Genomic DNA, 23546 nt, shown 5'->3' with positions numbered 1-23546 from the left:
CTTACAGTGACAGAGTCAAAGCAGGGCTGGTCAATGAGCCCTGACAACTCTCTGCTGCGCTCAGGTTCAGAGAACCCGCCCCAAGGCGTGCCCAGCTCCCTTTGGGGCGTGTCTAAAAAAACAAGGCGGTGCTCCGACAGAGCTCAGGTAATCGGGACGCGATCGGGAGGAGCCACGCGTCGCGGCGTGATGACGTCAACGCACGCGCCTGGCGTGGCGTGCTCGGCGTGCTCAGCCACTGTTCGGCGCTAGGGTCCCAGCTCGGGAACTGAGGGAGAGGTTTTCTGTGCTCTTGGCCGGGATGTCACAGGCTGTTGGCGCTGTGAACGAAGAAGAGGAGCAGGCGGAAGAGGATTGTCCTGAATTGGTCCCCATTGAGACGAAACAAAGAGAGAAGGAGGAAAAGTCTGGCCCCGGCGCTAAGATCCCAGTCACAATTATCACTGGGTATTTAGGTAACTAATCATCTCGGTCAGAAAATGCTGTGAACGCTGATATCCTGGAATTTTGGGGGCGGCTGTGCCTCTTAGGTATGGGGCTTTCTGACCGATAGCAAATGTCTGAGCTAGAGGCTGGGTCCCTTACTCCCCATATGGGTTGCTTCTTATCTTGGGAGCAGAGATGCCCAGACCCTTTTGCGTTAGATTCAACGTTTATCGAGTGAGAGCGAAAGTTAATATATTTTGAAACTAGTACTGGTTTTGCCGTCTGGAGTCCGGACCCGCCCCCTAGTTATCCATGTGACCTTTAACACGTTATCTTAACCTTCCTGAAGCTTATCTACCTCATTTGAAAATGTAAATAATATCAGTCACCTGTCTGAGTTTGTTTTTTCATCTAGCAAGTGAGGCCTGAAGTACCTACCTTGTGAGTCTGTTAGCACTAAAAGGATGTCTGTCTTTAAAATGCCTGATGCATAGAGGGGCACTCCAGTAGATTCCCCTTCGCTACGAGCCAATCTCTTCCAGTCATTTGTGGAAAGAACTCCATCTCGAACATTTTTTTTTTTTTTAGATCGGTTTGTAAAGCACTCTAGAAGAAAGTAAGAATAAAATCTCTGCCCTCCAAGACTGTATTTCTCAAAGTGAGGTTATTCAAGAGAGCACAGGGACACTTGAATTCCTTAATAGGTTTGTAAACATGCTACAGTTTCTTAAGGACAGTTAATATGCTTACACAAGAGGTACTTTATTGGTAAAGTTTGAGAACTATTATTTTAAAACCTTAGTTAAATAGAAGGGCTGAATAAATATATGACCATATTGAAAGTGTGGGAAAAGTTAAGAAATATAAGAAAAATGAAACAATTTTGGGGAAAAAAATACCATTCCTAGATGATGCTAGTGACAAGTACAAACATGTGCTCTTGTGGGCTTTTTACATAAAAATAAGAGTTAAATCACTGGTATTTCCCTTTTTTATTTTGTGGGCTGTAAGTTTGTTCCCATTTTTACTCAGGACTAATTTTATAAAGGAATTTACTTTTGATATTTTTCCACTGTTGCTCATTTTTTTCCCCTATAATTCTCCCCACCCCCACTTTCACCCCTGACCTTCGGATGTTGGAATGTTGCCATCGCCCTTTTTAAGAGCTGGATCTCTGAAAGCTGGGCGTCCCCTCCTACAGGCTCACACTCTTGCGACCCTCCTGGGGTATGGTCCATGACTCCATGTGGGCCGACAACCCAGGACCTGCGTGTAAAGCAGATGTGCTAACGACTACACTATGGAGCTACCCCTTCCACTGTTATTCAGATGTTGTTCTTCTGAGAAGTTGAGCAAATTTTTTGTCCGAAACAGTATGGTTCAGACTTGCCCCTCTGGCCTTCCACTTTTGCTCAGTAGGTCAGTAGAACATTGGAGATAATAGTATGAAGCCTAGGAGTGGGAACTCGCCAGCAACCTTGTTGCTGAATCTAGGAATAGTTTCACTGCTCACTCTTGACCATTTTCTTTTTCTTGAAACGTTCCATCAGGTTCCATCACACTTTTCTTCTGATAGTTCCACCTACTTCTCTTCTTTTTAATTTTTTCCCCCAGCTCAGTCCATCCTTTGAACTTCACATCCAGATGGTTTCTATTTTGATGTCCCACACATATTTCAAACTTAACATGTCGAGAACTTTATGTTACCATCCCCTCAAAATCTTCTGCTTCTGGTCTAAAACAGGGGTCCCTAACCCCTGGGCTACGGGCCCTTACTGGTTCTTGGCCTGTTAAGAACCCGGCCACACAGCAGATGAGTGGCAGGCAAGCAAGTGAAGTCTCATTTGTATTTGCAGCCACTCTGTAGTGCTAGCATCATTGCCTCAGCTCCACCTCATATCATCAGGCATTAGATTCTCATAGGAGCACTGGTCCCTGGTGCCAAAAAGGTTGGGACTGCTGCTCTAAAAGCTTTCTAACTAGTCTTGAGTCATGCTTTAATATATTTTCTGTATTTTAGCTTTAATGATCTTTATAAATGTTAATCTTATTGTTTCATACCCTTCAGTGGTTTTCATTTGGGTTAAAGTTCAAATCCTTAACATGAATTACAAAGTTCTGTATGACCTGGCTCCTGACAATCTCTCTAGCCTGTGGAACTGTGGCCCATCCACATGGAACTACTTTTACTTCTAAAAGGTGCCAAGTATTTCAGCCCCTGGTATACTTTTCTTCTTACTCTTAGTCCTTTGGCTAGATATCTTTCTTAGGTGCTCTGTAACATCTGTACATCTATTAAACGTATCATCCTGTGACATAATTGCCTCTTTATTGATCTGAATTTTACTCTGTATCCCACTCCTTAATGTTTCTAAGCTTTATGAAGGTAGAAATAATTTGTCTCTGTCTTGTGCACTTTTCACCAGGGCCCAGCATAAAATCTGGTCTGTAGTAGATTTTGAATGAACTATGTCTTAAAGTCTTTTGTTTCATAATTTGGTTGATTATTAAGCCCTAGTAAATTTATCAGAAGATCTCTTACATCCACACCTCTTTTACTGACACTACCTGGTAAAGCACTCATGTTCAGGTCCTCTGTCTCACACTTGGACTGGTTTTAAGAATTTCCTCATTGCCCTTTCTCCTGAAGGTCTATCCCTTCCATTCTATACTTTACACTTTAGTGATGTTGAGCATCCCAAAGCACTCTAAACACAAGCCTTTCATCCCCTCAACAGTTTTTGAAGAAATATGACCTCAAAATGTTGAAAATATTAATACTCTAATACTCAGTAAATCTCTCCTGGTTATACCCTAGAAATCTTATAAATCACATAAATATACTTCAGAAGATGTGTGTAAGCTTACATGTAATAGTTCTTAGCAGCACTGTTTGTATTAGCAAAACACCAGAAATAACCCAAATGTCCACCAACAGAAAAACAGATAAATGATATATTTATACAATTGAACTACACGACTGTGCAGTTAAGAGTTGTTTTACTCTATGAACTGTGTTGTCTATGGTTCACAAGACATGTTCTTCTACTTCAGCTGAACATATTAGGTTTTATGTGCCACCTACTGGATAAAGTTAGTGTAGCTTTATGTTTCTTTCCAAATACTGAATATTCTGTCTTTTGTTATAATTTCCTACATCCATTCTCTATTTTGTGTGTGTATGTGTGCGTGTGTGTGTTTAATGTATATAAAATCAATTTTATAGATTTCTTTAAGCATACTAATAGTAGCCATATAGTCAGTTTGAATTTGTGCCTGGTTAATGATGGATGTTAAAATAAAAGGTCTTTCTATATGTAAATTTTAAGGAATTAAACAATATATTCTTGGCTTAGAAATATTGTCATCATGCAAAGGGATTTAAATATTTTATATGTTATGAACTACATGAGTACTTTATTCCTCGGAAGCCATTACTTCAATAATTTCTTATTTAATAGAAAATTTAGATGCCCTTATATTGTGTTAAATTACATAGAAGACATTATTTTTGTCATGAGTTTGAAGAAAGCTGTGTGATCTAAGTTGTAGGAGTAATTATAAATATTTATAAAATGTTATGTCAACAAAACATTTTTAATACTTTTCATAAAGAACTTTAATCTTCCTCTAGAATAATCTTAGTTAAATAATATTTGAAAAGAAGCATGTAAATTTTTAAAAACATTGTGACTATATCTTTTTTGTGTCTTTAAAATTAATCTTTGAATTTTGTTATTTAAAACAAATATATTTAATAGGTGCTGGGAAGACAACACTTCTGAACTACATTTTGACAGAGCAACATAGTAAAAGAGTAGCAGTTATTTTAAATGAATTTGGGAAAGGTGAGTAGAGTTCAATAAATGCCATGCTGCAAAGATTTATAAGTTCGTTTTACTCATGAATTGATATTTCATATTCAAAAATGTAAATGCAAGGCATTTTAATGTGAGTACATTGATGTGGATAGTTTTGGAAAATTAGATTAATTTCTGTTAAGCTTTACTTTGTACAGATTTTGAATACTGAAATTAGGTAGTTTCTATAAAATTTTATTTCGTATACCTTTGGAATTCATACTAATGGAATTAACTTAAATTTTTACATGAAATAAATAACTCCAGAAGTAAAAATCTATTATATATGAAAGTTCTTTCAGAAACTAGAAAGGTGCTTTTGTACTATGTTGTTTGACAGCAATTTTTAAAAATTTGAAAATGCTTCAGTTATTATAAGTTTACTTTGTTGAATGTTTATTATCTGCAAAGCATTTAAACTGAAGATTTTAAAAATAAATTGAACGTATAGTTTCCATCTTCAAGAAACTTCAAGTACCTGTGAAAATATATGCATTTAACATTCCAAGTTTTTATCTTTAATATTGAACTGTAGTTGAAAAAAATCTATACAGTAGTGTTAGGCACAGTTCTTTGATTACTTTTTATAAGTTTTTCTTCTCATGCACAAATTTTAATAAAAGCTCACTTTTAGCCAAAAAATGTAACTTCTGTTAGACTATTTCTTAAGGTATTTTCAGTTGTAAATTAGTAAAGGAGCTAAGTTTTATGAACAGGATGGTAAAGGCCTGTTAGTTAAATGCGATTTCTGGTTTTAGTAAACTAAAGAAAAATAAATAAAAAAAATAAAAATCCTAATTTTTTTTACTCACTATCTTATATTGTAGCTTCTTATTAACTGATCTTTTGGACACTGATTACATTTACTATTTCTTACTGTTTTTCTTCTTTCTGGATCATTTTCACAATTTTGTCCTTTATAGCATTCACAATACTGTCCTTCACATTTTATTAATGTTTTCTACACCCTGAATTCTGTAGCAGCCCCTTTCAAAGTTCTTTTTCATTGCCTAACTGAAATATAAACAAAAAAATATATAAATGAAAAATTATTCTCTTTTTTTTTTTCCCATTTGCTTCCCTGGCTTTGATATATTTATTGGAGGGGAAAAAAGATATTTTAAATCATTCTTATATGATAACAAGCAAAGCAGATTATCAGATATACTTTACTTTTTTCTGAAGTAAGCAATGCTAGGAAACATATGTATATTTGACTAAAATTTCATTTTTTAAAAAGAGCACATTGGCCAAGCAAACTTCCTCAAATGAACTAAGGTTTTTATTATTAGTGGGAAAAGTTAGTAGTCTGTGTAAAAGAAACAAAAATAATTTAGAGGAAGAATGAAAAGAAAAATATAGATAAGGCCCTTAAGAGGTTGAAGGGCATATAAAAAGTAATATATAAAATACTAGTCTATCTAGAAAGTTGGCCATGGACAAGAAAGAGTGCCTTTGAAATAGCTACATTGTTAGGAAATTAGGCAGTGGGCAAGGAAGAGGCCTAAAGAGGAATTAGGTGTGATTCATTAATTTTGGATTTTTAGGGGCTTAAATCCTCTTAAAGAAATAAAAGCTAAAATAATCTAGAGTAGTATAGTTTAACATATTGAGGCTGCATGAATAGAATGAAAGAATAAAAGTTATGAAATGTATTTTCTGCTTTGAAATCTTTATTATTGCGTACCCTTATACTTTTTTTGGTTGGCTAGTGAACATAATCTAAATGTTCTAAATGTTCATAATCTTAATGTTACTTATTCCAGGAAGTGCTGTGGAGAAATCCTTAGCTGTGAGCCAAGGTGGAGAGCTCTATGAAGAATGGCTGGAACTTAGAAATGGTTGCCTCTGCTGTTCAGTAAAGTGAGGAATGTGTTTGCTGTGCACTTATTGGTTTACTATAAATGTATACTGATTATATTTCCAGCTTCGATGTTCTTGCGTAATTTAACTGTATAGTATTTTGTTGTATTTTCGAGTAGAAAGTAAACTTATTAGGATGTGTTTCTTGCTGTATTTTTTTATGTGCTCTAATGCTTTGGCTCTTTTTTTGAGTTTTTTATTATATTTAATGTCAAGGTTTATTAAATCTCCATGGTACATGAAAGTCTTGTTTCATGTGTAAAGAATAATTCTGAGTTTAATAAGTCATTGATCTTAGTTCTAAGTATTCAACCTCTAAAAACATAAATGAACATTAAAAAAGAGAAAATCTTCACATTATGTTCCATAAGTTATAGTTGTTCCAAAGGATAGTGTCTGTTTTATTCACTAATATACCACAGATCTTAGAAAAGAATCTGACATACAGTAGTCCCTCAAATATTTGTTTAGTGAGTTAGGAAAATTAACACCTGTACTGTGGATTTTGTATGTTCTAGTAAATGAAATTTCTTCTATATCATTTACTATTGTAGTTGTTTGACTTTGAAATGTATTAACAGCTAAAATCATAACAGATTTTCTTGAACAACCAAAATGCAATCCATTAATTATTTTCTCACACTTTTGATATTATAAGAAGAAATGGAAATTAAAGCCTGGTACTCTAATTCAGAACAGAATTAAAGGGTATTTAAAGTAGTATCCCTTTAGTTGTTATATTAAACTACTATAATTCATAAATTTTATCATTAATTGGATGTTGATTTTTTTCTTTTATAAAGCTATAAAAATCACAGATTCTGACTTACTTTAGTTAGATATACTAAAATTTCCTCTGCTTCTAATTTAAATAAAATTAATATATTAACTCATCATGTATCTGAGTTCTTTTTACCTGTCAGTATATATGCATCAATTTTTTCTTCTCATTTGTGAATGTTGGATGGAAATTTTGTTAAAAGTTTGAGAGTGAGTTACATTTTCACATGCCTAAATATATTTTTATCTCACGTTGCTGACTATATCTTTAAGTGATTATAATGATCACTTTAAAATATTCAGGCAATCAACTGTATATTATGTTTTGGTATTCTCCAGGGACAATGGCCTTAGAGCTATTGAGAATTTGATGCAGAAGAAGGGGAAATTTGATTACATACTGTTAGAGACCACTGGGTTAGCAGATCCTGGTAAGAAATAATGTTATTAATAACCAGAATATAGTTCTTAAACATTTTTGAATAAATGTACTAAAGGAATATCTAAAATGAGTATTAAATCTTTAGATAAAAAATTGTTTTTGATTTAAAGTAGAACAAATATTGGGCTGTTATGTTTCTTTGGCAGATGAGTCATGATCAAAGTAGTTGGTATTTTTAACGTGAAAATATAATTTGAAATTTTAGTGATGTAAGGCTATTGGTAGTAACAAAAGTTGTTAAAAATGTGAAAATTGAGGAAAAAATGAGACATTCTACTTCTAGGTATATATTTGGTTGGTTGTATTCTATAGAGACCTTATTTCTGATTGCTTTCTAATCCAGTTTTTTTAGATTGTCATTTAAAGATATTTAAGGGCGTTTGTACTCTAATCCTAGCAATACTTAATCTCTTTAATTGTAAGTATTTTGTTTTTTTACTACTAAACTGAAAATAATTTTTATAAGTATTGTCTAGGGTAGAGTTAAATCAAGCCTACTGAGCATTTTTCCTGATGTCAAATGAAATTTTTATATCTGAATGGAATTACATCTAAGTTTCCCTGTTGAAAGCTACACAAAGTTGACCTGTTACTAACAATGGGCTTCTATTCCCTCTTACCCAAATGACTTTTAGCTAGCATTTTCATTTCTAGTTTGCAGAACATTTAGTGTTTGTTTTATAAAAGGTATGTCGTACTCATACCTTTTTTTTTTTTTTTTGGATCTGTGTCTATGGCCATTAAACTATATTAACGTAATTTTGTTTAAAAGAAATATTGTATTATATTGAAGGTTCAAATGTCATCAGTAGTTATTGTACTTAGAAGTATCACGTAACATTGTCTCCATGTTTTCAAATACTAATTGAGCTAAGTTGGACTATTTTGGTCCTTCTAGTAGGCATGGATTTTTCATACATTTCCAATAGGTCAGACTGATGATAAGACTTGAACTATTATATTGGTGTTAAATTAATTTAAATCTGGTAAAATGGGAAAATATGTGCTTTTTTGAAATAGCAAATATCAGTTTCTTTCACTCCAACCACTTTATAGAGAAACACTCTTGTAACTCTTTGAGAGTAAGTGAGTTTAATAAAACGTGGTTTAGTTTTTCAGAGATAAAAAGATAAGTTAAAGATCTCAGAGAAAGCTTTTATACCAATCGTAGATGTAAATGGGTTAATGTTTTTTCTTTCTAACTTTCTTTAATGATTTTTATTGTTTGTGTAAAAATGAAACATTCATTATACAAAACCTTAAACTATAATATGAAGAAGAAAGTTTAAAAAAAACAAACACCCTCTAACTCAGTACCATTGAAATACAAGTAGGTAAATTTCATTCCAGAGATTTCAGTGTGCCAGTGTTACTTGTGTGGTACATTAAATGACAGCATTTGCATCAGCTGTGAGCTTGTGAAAAATGAAGATTGTTGGGCCGTATCCCAGATCTACTGAATCAGTGTCTCTAAGGGAAGGGCCTAGCAAGCTGTTTCAATAAGCCCTCCAGGTAATTCTTATATATGCCTAAGTTTGGGGAGCCCTCTAAGCACTTCTGAAAGCTGTATAAATATACAGCAAGAATTTTATAAAACTAGGATCATATTCTTTGTGCTATTCTGAATAATTATTAATCTAGTTTTATTTGAATTTAAAATAACTTAAAAGAAGTGAAGGAATTGCTAAATATCGGGTAAATACTTCATTGTGAGATATGAGTTAAGAAAAGAAAGAGCATAAATAAATTGGACAAGTTGTTTTTAAAACTACACATTTTTATTTTCAGAGTATTATTTATTGACTCCCTGGAATAAATGATGAGAGAATTAACACTTCCACTTTCTCCCATCTCCTAGTTTTGGTTAATGGTATTCTGTGCTATGTTGTCAAGGTTTCTAACATTTACATTTTGTCCTCCTTTGTTTAGTTCTATATTTAAATGGTTTTAGTCCTCATTACTAGTGTTGTGGCTTCTCCAATTCCTTGGTTGATCAGTCTCTTGAATTACTGAATGTCATGGTCAGGTAATCTTTTCAAGCTATAGGCGCTGTATTCCCTGAATTTGGGATACTTCACTGCTTGAGAATACTTGTCTTTTGTTTTGATACTTGAAAGATTACTTGGCTAGGTGTAAAATTTCTGTATTATAATTTTTTTCCGTCAGAACTTTGCAAATATTGTTTCATGATCTCTTAGTACTTTTTGATTGGCTGGATTTTCTTGTTCAGTATTTTCTCTTTTTCTTTCATTAAGAGAGATTTGTGAGTGCTCTATATTTTGTGTTTCAATGCTATTGTTTCCTTTAATGTTTGAGGATGTGTACCTATTTTCATTCTTGAAAAACAACTTGACTGGAGGTAATATCCTTAGGAAACACTTTCAATAGAACTTTGTAGTCATTATTATTATTTTATTATATTGGGTCATTAATATATTGTCGAAAAGTCTGATTTCCTTGAAAGTGACTTGCTTTTTCATCCAAAATTCTTGAATTATTTTTTAAGAAATATAACCAGGATACATCTTGGTGTCATTCATAATCATTTTTTCCTGGATTATAATATACTCTTTAATCTGTAGGTTTAGTTCTTCATTTAGGGACATTTTCCTATTTATTACCACGAAGAGTTTTTCTGTCAAATTATTTGGTCCTCTATGACACTAGTTTTCTATCCTATTTTCTTTTGTTCTCCATATCTGTTATCTTCTAATTGTTTTGATTTGTCTTTTCCTCTGCATTTACTGTAATTATTTCAAGCCTTCCTTTTTGTTAGCAATTCTGTTTTCACCACCATCTGTTCTGTTCCTTGATTTTTTTGTTCCTGAATGTTTTAAATGAATTAATTGGCTCAGTAATGGTGTATTGGCCCTAAGTTTCTTTAGCACTACAAATCACTTTTCATATTACTCTGCTTCATCTTGCTTTAGAGATTGTTTTTAAGTTGTTTATTATGAAGACACCCTTGAAAATTCTTTGGATTATGTTTATTTTCAGAATAAGTTCTTTGCCATTTGTCTGCCCTATCATTTCTTCAACTTTTTTCCTTTCCCGCCTTTAACCTTTTTTGTTTCTTCTGAGCTCTAATATATGTGCATAGTTTTTTTCAGCATGTTTGTGCTTGATGTAGGAGTAGGAGGCATAGAGAACTTTCATTTAATTTTTATTTTTCAATTAAAGTTGGCAATCAATATTATTTTATATTTGTTTCAGGTATACAGCATATTGGTTAGACATTTATATAATGTACAAAGTGATCCCCCAGTTAGTCTAGTACCCATCTGGCACTATACATAGTCATAACAATATTATTGACTGTATTTCCCTTGCTGTACTTAACATCCCCTTGACTATTTTGTAACTTCTTCATCGCTTCACCTTTTTCACCAACCTCCCCTAAAACCCCCTCTTATCTGGCAATCATCATTTCGTTCTCTGTATTTGTGAGTCAGTTTCTGATTTGTTTGTTTGTTTATTTTGTTCTTTAGTTACACATATAAATGAGGTCATATGGTATTTTTCTTTCTATGTCTGGCTTATTGCATGATACCTTCTAGGTTCATCCATGTTGTCATAAATGGTAAGTTTTTTTTATGGCAGAGTAATATTCCATTGTATATATGGAACCACATCTTCTCTATCCAGTCTATTGATGGGCATTTAGGTTGCTTTCATATCTTGGCAATTGTAAATAATACTACAATGAACGTAGGGATGCGTGTATCTTTCTGAATTAGTGTTTTGGATTTCTTTCGATAAATACCCAGAAGTGGAATTGCTGGGTCATAAGTTAGTTCTATTTTTAATTTTTTTTGTGTGAAACTTTCATAGTGTTTTCCATAGTGGCGACATCAATTTGCAAACCCACCAACAATGCATGAGTATTCCCTTTTCTCCACATCCTCACCAACATTTAATTGTTCATTTATTGATGTGAAGTGATATCTCATTGTGGTTTTCATTTGCATTTCTCTGATGATTAGTGACCTCGAGCATCTTATATATGTCTATTGGCCATCTGTATGTCCTATTTGGAGAAATATCTATCAGATTATCTGCCCATTTTTAATCAGATTGTTTTTTGTTGTTAATTTGCATGAGGTCTTTATAAATTTTGCATATTAACCTTTTACTGGATATATCATTGGTGAATACTTCTCCCACTCATTAGTTTGTCTTTGTTTTGTTGATAGTTTCCTTTGCTGCAGAAGAACTTTATCATTATGAAATGTCCTTCTTTGTCTCTTATTTTAGCCTTTGTGACATAAGCATGGCTACCCCAGCTTTTTTGTTTGTTTGTTTTTATTTGCATGAAATATCTCTTTCCATTCCTTTACTTTCAGTCTGTATGTGTCTTTCAATCTGAAGTGGGTCTCTTGGAAAGTCTATGTATAGGTCTTATTTTCTTATTGTCTGTTCAGCTACCCTATGTCTTTTGATTGGAACATTTAATCCATTTACATTTAAAGTGATTATTGATAGGTACATAGTTATTGCCATTTATTATTCATATTTGTGTTCTTCCCTCCCCTTCCCAACCCTTCTTTTTCTTATAAGAAGTCCCTTTAACATTTCTTGTAATTACTGGTTTGGTGGTAATGAACTCTTTTAGCTTTTTCTTGTCTGGGACGCTCTTTATCTCTCCTTCAATGTTAAATGATAGGCTTACTGGGTACTGTAATCTTGGTTGTAGGTCCTGGACTTTCATCCTTTTGAATATTTCCTGCCAATCCTTCTGGCCTGCAAAGTTTCTGCTGAGAAGTCAAGTGACAATCTTATGAGAGCTCCTTTTTAGGTAACTAACTGCCTTTCTCTTACTGCTTTAACCTTTGACATTTTAACTATGATGTGTCTTGGTGTGGCACTCTTTGAGTTCATCTTAGTTAGGGCTTTCTATGCTTTCTGGACTTGTATGTCTATTTCCTTTGCCAGATTAGGGAAGTTTTCAGTCATTATTTCTTCATATAGCTTCTTAATCCATTGTTCTCTCTTCAGAGAACTTGTATTGGCTAAGATATGGTGTTGCTGAATTATTTTTTAATACCTAACCCATATTACCTAAACTCATTTTCCTCCTGAGCCCGTTTGGAAACTGTATATTGCTGGGAGCAGAGAGGGAAGCAAAGGAAAAGGGGTGACTGAGTGTCAGATGGACAATGTGACTTTTAGGCTCTGCTCTCTTAAAATACCAAGTGCTCCCCACTCCTAGGTTTGCTCCAACTGCTCTTGAATATACATCCCATACCTTGTAAGAAGACATCTTGAACTTTAGATCTCTCTCTTCATTTTGCTCTGAGCCCTAGAAAGTGACTTTCTCCACTGCAAATGTGGAGGTGGTTAGGAACTTTTATCTTTGAAGTTTTCTTGTTGACTCTTTTATTTTATTATTGCTTATTCTTCCCTCACTTCGAGGGAGGAATAGCTTTCATTTTGAAAGCTATTTCTGGTAAGCATTAGGGTTTTGTGAACTATTTTTCTATACTTCTTAGGGAAGGGGCTAGATTTAAAGAGCTATTATAAGTCACATAGAACTTTCCTTTTCTTATTTTGACTATGACTCTTCAAAATTTATGGCAGGAGGTTGTATATTTGGTTGCTGCTGATAAAATTTGGCTTTTTAAATTTTTATATTGTTTATTTTTGTTTTGTTTTATTTGATTTTGAAAATCTAGATTCTGCAATCTAAATCAGGATTTCTTAACCTTTGCACAAATGACATTTTGTCTTGGGTAATACTATGTCGTGGGGGCGATCTAGTGCATTTTCAGATGTTTCACAGCATCCCTGTCCTCTGCCTACTGCATGCTGTTAGCATTCGCCTAGTGAGACAACCAAAAATATCTCCAGACATTGCCAAATATTCCCCAGGGGAGAAAAATCGCCCTGTGTTGAGAACGACTGATTAACTTCATTTTCCCATCTCTACTCCTCCTGCTAAACACCTGAGCCAAATGTTAAATAGTTCTTTTTTGTGTGGCCTGGTAGTATTATACCAAAGATACACATCTGATTTAGAATAAAAGCTCTAAAATACTGTTGCAGTTCAACTTAGTACAAGGCAAATGTTAATTGTAAAGGACTTATAAGCTATCTGAGTAGAAATCAATGAATTACAAAAATAAAATGATTTATGTACAGTATTAGGAATTTTATTGAGTGAAAAAATTAATACTTCTTAATGACATTGTTTGTAGTAATGATATAGTTTATTTACTTTTTTCTCCCTCATTAATTAAAATCATGCTGTTAGCTAAGTAAGTGAAGAAAATTCTTATTGAAAATTCAGTTGTTTCCCGTTTAGGAGACTGACACTCTCCACTTCTAAGCTAAATAATTGTCATGGTAAAGTAATTTCTGTGAAAAGGACAGACATTGATTCAGCCCCTGTTACTCACAAATCCTATTTCAGTCAAATTGGAAAACTATTAAGTTTTTGGGAAAAAATCAATAGGTATCAGGAAACCATTAGATCTTGTGGCCCTTGCTATATCTTGCATGAGTAATCACTGTAAACAGCTGACAGGTATTTCGTTGTTGACACAGAGTGATGCTTTGGGGTCCACATCTCGACAGGGTAGGTGGATAGTTTTAGACATTGGAATGAGTTCAGTTATCCTTGTTTTTCCCCAATACTCATTCTTTTAGACAGCCCTGTCACTAACTGGACTTGTGATGCTTTGAAAAATCAAATACTTTCTTTGCTGTCAGTTTTCTTTTTCTTATGTTATGGCATACTAATCAGTGTGTATGGTTTGGTACTGAACCAGTATTTGTCAAAACAAGTTTTAATTTCTTGTTTAGAAATTATTTTTTGTCAAACCCAGATTTTATATTAATATTAAATAGTGTAAAGATTTATTAGTAATGCCAGAGTGTATAATTTTACTTTTTTTTTTTAGTTTTTAGACACGTGATTTTGGAATCATCTATTTTGTTTTGCTTTCTTTCGAGAGAGAATTCATTATTTGTAAACTATATGAATACTATATTCATGAAAGAGAAAATAAAAATAATTCCTATGTGCATACAGCCATCCTGCCCAAATTGTTTGATAATATCTGTTGGTAAATTATGGCATTCTTAGAAGCTTCATTTGGAGTTTTCATTTGATATGAGTAGATTTTTTGTTTGTTTTTTTGCTTGTTTTTAAGATAGAGGGAAAGGAGAAGAAATGGATGTAAATAGTGAAACATTCTATCACTGTAATTCCTGTAAGAAGATTGGAAACCCATATTTAATTTGTATATGTGTTTAATTTACTTGGGAGCAAATTAAAGCTTTATGAATAGAATCATGTTTCTCCATTTGAAAAAGTATTTTTATTTGATGAATATTATATATTTTCAGGTGCTGTAGCGTCTATGTTTTGGGTTGATGCTGAATTAGGGGTTGATATTTATCTTGATGGTAAGTTAAAGAATTTTCAAATAAACTGTTATCATGGTTAAATTCATTTTTGTTCATTCATATTATAATTTTAATTGCTTGTGTTGTTGGTACTCTTTTTAAACTTGTTTAATTTTGTGATGAAGTAAGTCTTTGTTCATACAGATTCTAAAGCATTGTCTAAAGACAATAGTAGAACTAGATGTCACATCTTAATCTCTACTCTGAATTTAGTGCTTACACTAAGATTTTTATTTTAAGATATTGTGTGGAATTCCTGTTCTCCCTCGTTTGATTTATGTACTGTGGTGCGCTATCAGTCCTGCCCCCGCCCACCTCTGTGGTGTCCCCCTCTCCTTTCCCTAAGCCCTTCACCTTTTCTAAAACCAAGTCTTTCATAGACTAAGGGGTGAAATAATTTAAGAATCAGTCATTTGGCCCTAATATATGTGGCATGTACCTGATTGAATTCTTTCAGCATCATCAAACTCATTCTACTGTTATCATTTAAAAAAATTGTTTAGCATATAAATTCAGAGATTGTCAAACTAATTATTTGGAAATTTAGGTACATGTTATATAAAACATTCGTGTGACTTAGCTTTGGTGAGAGATATTTGGAATAAGATATCCTAAGATATCTCAGATTTGTTAAGCAATAATTTAAATGTTAAGAAAAGTCCCAACTTCAATTATGTGAAAATAAATTAGAAATAACCTGTTGTGTGTAATTTAGCATATTCTATTTTATGAAATTTGTCTCATAAAATTTTGAACTGTAAGCTTTTTAAAGTCCAGAGAAATCTTTTCTTATTTGTTTATTTAATTTTTAAAAATCAGTTATTTTGTATCCTCTCTAGTACCTTAAAATAGTGCTAGGCACTCTGCACATATTTGAAAAGGCATCTACTTATTAATGAAATTGAATTAAATTGCAACCTTAGCAAAAGAAAAAAATCAATATTTTGTTGAGTAATACTTGTAAACTGAAATAAATTAGTTTTAATTTTTATTCTGAAATATAAGTTGATTAAAAGATTTATTCTTTTGTAGGTATCATAACTGTTGTTGATTCAAAATATGGATTAAAAGTAAGTTGAAAGAGTACTATGAGTTGCTAATTATTTGTTATGAACTGGATATATGGGGGCTAATTATATTATTTTCTCTACATTTGTATCTGTTTGTAATTTTTCTTAACAAAATCTTTAAAAAATACCCTGAACAATAGATGAAATTTATGTGTTTTTAAATTATTTTGTTTTTAAATTAAATATTTATTTTCTATTAATATGGCTCAATGTGCTAGAAGTTGGGAGTATCAAATTTTGTAATAAGGATATTACAGGATTAAATTTGAGTATGTATAAACTCCTCAGTAGAATTCAATCATTCCCATTGTTGATAAGTTTTTCTGTTTAGTAGAGAAAATTGAGCTCGATAAAGCATATGAGAGCTTATTTTTCTTGTTAAATTGCTATTAAGTTAGAGATAATTGAGCTTTAAAAACATATTTCTTTACCTTATTTTGAGGAAATCAGGATTTATACATAGGTTTAGCAAAGAGAAACCCTCCATATAGGTTTAGTGAGGAGAAACTCTTCATTAACAGGCATCTAGCTGTGAATGTTTTTCATAACTACCAAGGTCCCCAAATGCATTTAAATGGGCTTCAATTTATAAAATGCACTTAGTAAGATTTTTAAAAGTATGTTGTTACATAAATAGTGTTTCTCAACATTCCAAGTGAGATATTACTAAAGGCAGAAGAGAATGAAATTATCCTACATCTTCCAGTTCCAATCTGGGGTTATGGATAGTACCCAAAGTCATCATTTTCAGTTTAAATTTAATATTTAAAAATTGTCCATTTTGTATTCCGCCCCCACAATATATCTAAATTTATTAACTTGAAAAAGTTTTTCTTCCAAACATTTACTAAAATGATGCTCTAGAAACATATGGCAGCCTTGTCAAATGGTTACCAGTACCCTTTCACTGGCCCTTCAGTTCCTTACGGATAAAGCACCTTAATTTGAGAAGTTTGGGAGATAATTCCTGTTTAGAGTTTTAAGTCCAAATATATTAATAGTCTTAAGAATCAAAGAATGATCTCAAATATTACAATTTTACTCAGAAAAATTCCAGCTGTTCAGAAATCATAACATTTCTAGTGAAATAGTTATGGAGGAAGCAAAAAGTCAGATTCTTCATTTCGAATGTTTATTATAGGATTTTCGAATTCATCTCCTATATGAATTTCTCATCAGATTTAGAATACTTATGGGATAGATAGCAGTTAGGATATTTTGTTTTTTCGATAGACTTAAAGTACGATACCCAAAGTTAAACTCTTTATGTATTTCTCATTATAGGAATAATTTTATATGTGCATTTGAGTATGGGGAGGCGTTAAATAGAATCCATTATCAGTGTGATAGAGGCCAAAGAAACAAAACAACATTCTGAATAATGCAAACAAAGTAAACGTTTAACCCCCTGCCACCTTGATAAAACCTCTTAAATTATTAAATCAATATACCTACGCAAAACTGACATACTGTCAGGATAATGGAAACTTTAGATTTTCTAAGTCAGATGCCAGATAAATAACTTTTCCTTTATATAAAGAATTTGCCAACTTGTTCAATTCCTCTGGTTGCAAAGCTTGACCTCAGTAGCTGCTTGTGATTCAGAGAATTCTGAGGCGGTACAAGTAATGACACTTGGATAATGGGCAGCAATTTAAGTGTGTCATGCTTCACAGAGCCAGCCCATCACAAGTAAAGCTGAGAAATGGTACCCTGTGGCCAGCTAGCCAAATTGAAACTGAAGTGGTAATTGATATCATGGGCTATCACTCTAATGGGATTGTCACCCATTGATCTGAAATATTCATTTTTTAATCATGGGCAAAGAATTGGACAGCTTCAAATGACAGCTCTCTATTCTCAGGACTTGACACCCAGGCTACTGACATTGTTCTTTTCAGTTCTACAAATGTGACAGCATTTAATGCAATAGAATCAATGAATGAAGTTACAGAGAAAAGGTCAAGTGAGAGGTTTCTTTTTGCTTCTTCTGTTATATTGCACAGGCTTTTGAAACAATTCAGTCAGAAAACAGTTTAGCTTGGAAAGGACCAGAAAAATAAATAGACTGACATTATGCAATAATCTGGTTTTTTTTTTTTAAAGCTATTTTAAAAAAAATAGTATAAGATTTATAACTCATCCTTTGGAGAGAGATACCTGCTTTTTTTTTTTTTTTTTTTTTTAATGTCATTTGACATCTTTGACACCATATTTATTTCCACTTTGGTCAACATCATTTTTTTTTTCAGCCTAGCTTGTTTCTATTTCTGCAGAAAAGAACACCCTTCAGCCCTTATTGAAGTTGTATTTTCAATGGTGTTATTTAAAAGGGTTCCTTTCTTATGGTATACCAAGGTAGATGGTTGAATCTTAATCTTTTGGATATGTTGAATTAATCAGAAACAAAATTATTTTTGTCTGTTTTGATATATAAGCAAAAGCCATAGCAGAGATGAGGAATCCCTTAGCGGGGGGTGGGGAGGGGTGGGGTGGGGTGAGAGGTGTGTGTGTGTGTGTGTGTAAGTGTGTAAGTGTGTAATTTGCAAAATTTTCCTTTATTGCCTGTACAGGTAGATTAGAATGTCAGATTTTCCATTTTTAACCTTATGGCAAAGTTTGACTTGGAGAGGTAGGAAGTTGCATAATAGAAATGTTGGACTGATATCCAGAGAAAATAAATGTTATTATTTATGTTTGTATAGCCTTCATATATGCATAGGACAAGGTATTTATCTCTTCTGCTATAATTATATGATGATTACATATCATATTCTTAATAGAGTCATACATATTGGCAGATTTTGAGAGTCTTAGCTTGTTTTTATATGTGATACTTCTTGATTGCCTGGAGGTAGTTAAAATGTTACCCATTTCACTTAATTTTGGGGGAAGATTTCTAATCTGGAGAGGTAAAAGCATTAAAAACATGAGTTACTTCATGAAACTACTTTTTTTTTAGTTCCATTTAGGTATAGAAATTCAAAAACAGATCTCTAATTTTTTTGCCATATTTCTTTTATACTCCACTGACTCATAGCCAAATAGTAGCCCCAGATTCTTATTGTTCACCTTCCAAAATGTGAACAATTCAATATTTTGTAAAACATCTCAAATTTTTAAAAGAACTTTATCATTACAAGATTATTTAGAAACAGATGCCTTGCTAAAAATACATCTTTGCTAAATAGATTTACTGCTGAATGGAAAGGGGTTGGTTGCTGCATGTTATAGAATTTTTCAAATAACAACATTCGGATATCTATGTCAACAAATAGGGGATGTTAATTCGAATCCATTTAACAAATACTTGTTTCCTGGGTGTGAGGTACTATTTCCAGGATAGCAGCTTCATTCTCTAGGGGGCCTAATAATAGAATTCGTTATAACCTCAGGCCAAGAATCATTAGCAAAAATAGTAAACTTGGTCTTTAGGCAAGGAACAATTTTTGATACAATAGTCTCCAAATTCTGAGACTTTTGTAAGAAGAGAGTCTGCAGTTTGAATTCATAGGATTGTACCTAAAGTGGAAATCAGTACATTTTTACTATAGTTTTAGTTTAAGTCTTGTCTCCCCCAAGATAAAATTTGGCAAACTTTTAGCAAAAAAGGTTTTCTCTATAGACTTAACCAGTCCTGTTAAATAAAATTATTACCAACTTGCTCTTAGGTTCCAAACTACCCAAATACCTTAATGATCTACCTCCCATGAATTGTAAAACTGTTTTGATGAAATAATTTTGAATGTAATTTTTAGGTAAGCTTTATGTATATGCTCTTATGTGATTATTAACATTTGTGTAACACTATAAAAATTGATTTTTAAGACATGAAAAGCTTTCACAAAATTTTTAAAATTATGTTCCTTCTATTGATCACGTTTTTAATTTTTGAAAAATAGCCATATAATAAGGTATCCTGTGATGTTGAAGGTGTTAGATTTAGTCTTTTCTATTATAAAATGAGAATAACCATTTCCAAATTGTTACAAAGTCTAAATGAGATAATGGATATAATAGGATTTAATAATTTGTGAAGTTTGATTGAAATACAGAGTATTAATTTAATCTGATTGCCTCTAGCCTCAGTAGGCAACTTTTTATTCTGACAGGAAACATCTATTGAGGGTTAAGGTAATGAAGGTGAAACATTTTTCAGAGGGGGATCTTATGGCACTGATGACTTTAGGCATGTAAATAGAATTATGAAAAAATAATAACTTCTCCCAGAGAGATGAAAACTACCTCAATGTCAACATATTTTTTTGGAGCTAGCTGGAGAGGTCTGCAAAATAAACAGTTGCATGGAGAGGCCAGATCACTCAAGTGTGGGTTTCTAAATGATCAACTGCTTTTAGTTTATGATTAGGGCTATGTGCTTCTCTTAGCATATTTGAATATGAAGGGTCTCGTACTGAGTTCATATAATGTAGCATTCTGGGGTAGGGAGTGGGGTGTGGGGTAGAAATGGAGGGAAGTATATTAGATTTTAAGAAAGTGTAATTTCAGTGGTTATCTCTTTTTAAAATAAGTAATAATGAATACTTAGAATATGAACAGTTTTATAAAAAAATGCCTAAAATCTGAAATATAATGTATGTTTTTATGACTTTGTTTACTTTTGGAGGATTTTTCTTTTAAGACAAAGGAGAGGTTGGATACAAAATTTCAGCTGCTGCCATGCCCCTCCCCCCCCAAAAAAATTAGAAAACTATAAGTTCACTGTAGGAAAAAATTACAAATGGGAAAGAAAACACTTCAGATAGAAAAATTTGTTCTGAATTTGTGTATTCAGTGATAGAACATATTGAAGTCTTTGTTAGAAGTGAGAAAGGAGTTGCTAAAGTAAAATCCTTTGTGTTAACATTAGATTTTATGTTACAGCACAGTAACTATTTTCAAACTTTTTTTTTAGCATTTAGCAGAAGAAAAACCTGATGGCCTTATCAATGAAGCTTCTAGGTATTCATATTTAAAGTATTGTTGATTGCTGGCTAATCAGAAAGACAAAATAATTAATATGAAAGCCAAAAACTGAGAAATATAAAGACAGTCAAGGAAAATTTTTTATCTTTTTTTTATAGTTGAATTATTACTAACTATTTATAATGGTCTAATATCTAAAATTTTATTTTAAACTATTTTTATAAAATAAAGTGAGTGCTGGGCACAGTAGTTCTTTGTGAGGAGCTTGGGAAGTACTAACATTTAAAAATATTTTCTTGTTCTCATACAATTTCTTTGAAATTGAAGATTATTATAAAAGAATTGGCTTACTTACTGTCTTCTTTAAACAGAAACTCATTTGATTCAAATATTCACTGTTATTCAGAACAACAGAGGAACAAATATGGATATAGTTTTAATTTTGACATTTAGAACATTTTTTTGTTTAAATACTTTATGCTCCTGATTGTTATGTCTTTTGACATAAATATTTAAATTTTTGTCTACTCTAAGCATATTCTTGCTAATGGTATAGATGAAAGTCACTAAATATGCTGCTAGGTTTAAGAGGGAGATCCTCTGAAATTTGCCATGGATGATCCAGGCATAAATAATAAAGACACAAGCAAGTGATTGATTCCCTATTAATTTGGAGGATGATACTATATTATTTTGTAATCTTGCCTAACACTACATTTGGTATATAGTTATGATTCAAATTAGACTGAACCTAAATGTTTTTTAACTTTTTATATAAAATGTAAATAAGCCATTTAAATAGCAACATTTTATAAAAGCCAAAATAATATTAAACGTAGAAGGCCTCCAATTTAAAGATTGCAACTGCTTATATTTTGAGATATGCACATTCATTCTTTATTCATGTAAAATTGAACAAAAATGGCATTGTGATATGCATACTATTGAAAATGGCTTTCTTAATTAATTAAACTTTATTTTTGATAATTTGTGTTATTTGAAATAATCTGCTATACCTTCAGGTAGCATAAAACTAAGATTAGGAACAAATAGTCTAGTGATTAAAATTTCCTGAAGAATTGAAGAAAATTAAAAGAACCCTCAGCTTTACTACTTCTGTTAATAGAAAATAGAACTTTTATTTATATTAGGATATTTTGTTATTCAACATCTGTCAATGGGATTTTTTAACTTGAATTTATATATATATATCTGTTTGACAGAGAAAATACGCTTAGTGGTAAAGAAGATATGTTAAAGTTCTGATAAATCCTCTGAAGTGTAGTTTTTTAAAAAGAAACTTTATTGTAGTGTTAGTGTTAAATAAACTTGTTCTCTGTATTTCTTTGAAAATTATGGTAACTATTAAATGGAACATTTTCGTAAATAGACTATCCTTGTTTTTACTATGTTGGATATCTGAATTTTATGCATTTCTTTATAAAGATATCATGAATTGATAATTGTATTAATTGTAAATCATTGTTGGTTATAAACTTTTTGAAGCTTGTCTTTGTAGTTCTAGAATAGCAAGTGAAAGCACTCTAAATATTTTTTAATAGCTAACATGAAATCTTTATTTAGATAGTAATGAATACAATTTAGCCTTACTGTTTGCAGAATAGTAAGTACGTTAGGAGTAAATTGAATTACCACGTAGAGTACTATATAATTCTTAACTGATAATTGATCCAAAGGAGGTGTTTCTATTTATTTTGATTTCTTAACGTTTCTCTTTTGACATCTGTTCTTTGTTTGCTAATTTAGGCAAGTTGCTTTGGCAGATATCATCATCATCAATAAAACTGACTTGGTTTCAGAAGAGGATTTAAACAAATTAAGAACAACAATTAGGTACAAAATTACAAGTGCATTAAGTACCTACAAATCCAAAGTGTATGATACAAAATATTTTTACCATGACTGTTGCCCTGTAGAAACTTAAGGTTCAAGGCTGACCATTAGAGAATCACATATATTATTGTTGTCTAATTTTCATGTAAACAGTAGTATATGAAGCTATTCCCTATTGCTTAAAGAATAAGTTCAAAGTTCATAGACTAATATTTAGGATCTTCTGAATCTACTCTCCTTTTCCTGTCTTCTCTTTGATTTTTTCCTTACTTTAAGTTCTTTAACTTAACCTAAGATGATTATTTACTTACTTTCACATGGATATGTCTTACCAAATCTTTTTATTACTTGTAATGTGGTCTCACTCTTATTGTGCCAGTCTTTAAATTCCTTTGTCTTCTGAGGTTTTTTTAAGCAATTTTATTCATTCTCTAGAGCCCATCTCCCACTTCCTTTCTCTCTCTCTCTCTCTCTCTCTCAAGTCTCCCCTGACTCATGTGGCCACTCTTTTACCTGAACCCTCATTGACTTTGTCTTCTTTAACTGCCAGCTAACCATGCATATCTTTCAGCTTGCTATAATGTTTTCAGTGTTCATGGCTAAGAGATAATCAACATAGGAGAATATGAATGATACTCATATGTTAAATGAGCCAATGGCCGTTTGTACTTTCAAATGAGGTTAGAGTTCAGGGGTTTTGAATTATTTCATAAGACCTGAACTAATAAGTGCCATCTACAAAGAAACATTGAATAGCTTTTATCTTTAGTCATCTTTAACAAGTACAATTTGTTGATATCAGATTTTGATGTCAGTGCCAGTTCATATAGTATATGTTATAAATTGAATCAATAAAGATATGGCTCATTATGAGATTGGCTACAATTATAATGATTGCAGAAGAAAAATTCATATTTT

General features: G+C 32.2%; 1 protein-coding gene across 3 annotated transcripts in view; it reads left to right on the top strand.

Annotated features, from left to right (window-relative positions):
* The first annotated feature begins 204 nt into the window (after window positions 1-204).
* Window positions 205-23546, top strand: part of CBWD1 (COBW domain containing 1) — a 45274-nt gene continuing 21932 nt past the window's right edge. For all 3 annotated transcript variants that reach the window (XM_016135556.2, XM_016135555.2, XM_016135554.2), the window contains exons 1-8: window positions 205-455; window positions 4188-4274; window positions 6053-6149; window positions 7269-7360; window positions 14719-14778; window positions 15811-15848; window positions 20764-20810; window positions 22542-22628. In XM_016135556.2, the coding sequence (XP_015991042.1) occupies window positions 302-455; window positions 4188-4274; window positions 6053-6149; window positions 7269-7360; window positions 14719-14778; window positions 15811-15848; window positions 20764-20810; window positions 22542-22628 (662 nt within the window). In that variant the 5' untranslated portion in view covers window positions 205-301. The remainder of the gene's footprint in view (window positions 456-4187; window positions 4275-6052; window positions 6150-7268; window positions 7361-14718; window positions 14779-15810; window positions 15849-20763; window positions 20811-22541; window positions 22629-23546) is intronic.

Source organism: Rousettus aegyptiacus, unplaced genomic scaffold, assembly GCF_014176215.1.
Source record: "Rousettus aegyptiacus isolate mRouAeg1 unplaced genomic scaffold, mRouAeg1.p scaffold_m13_p_3, whole genome shotgun sequence".
Taxonomy (NCBI): Eukaryota; Metazoa; Chordata; class Mammalia; order Chiroptera; family Pteropodidae; genus Rousettus; species Rousettus aegyptiacus.
The sequence above is the reverse complement of the archived record's forward strand: the minus strand, read 5'-3'. Positions and strand labels throughout refer to the sequence as shown.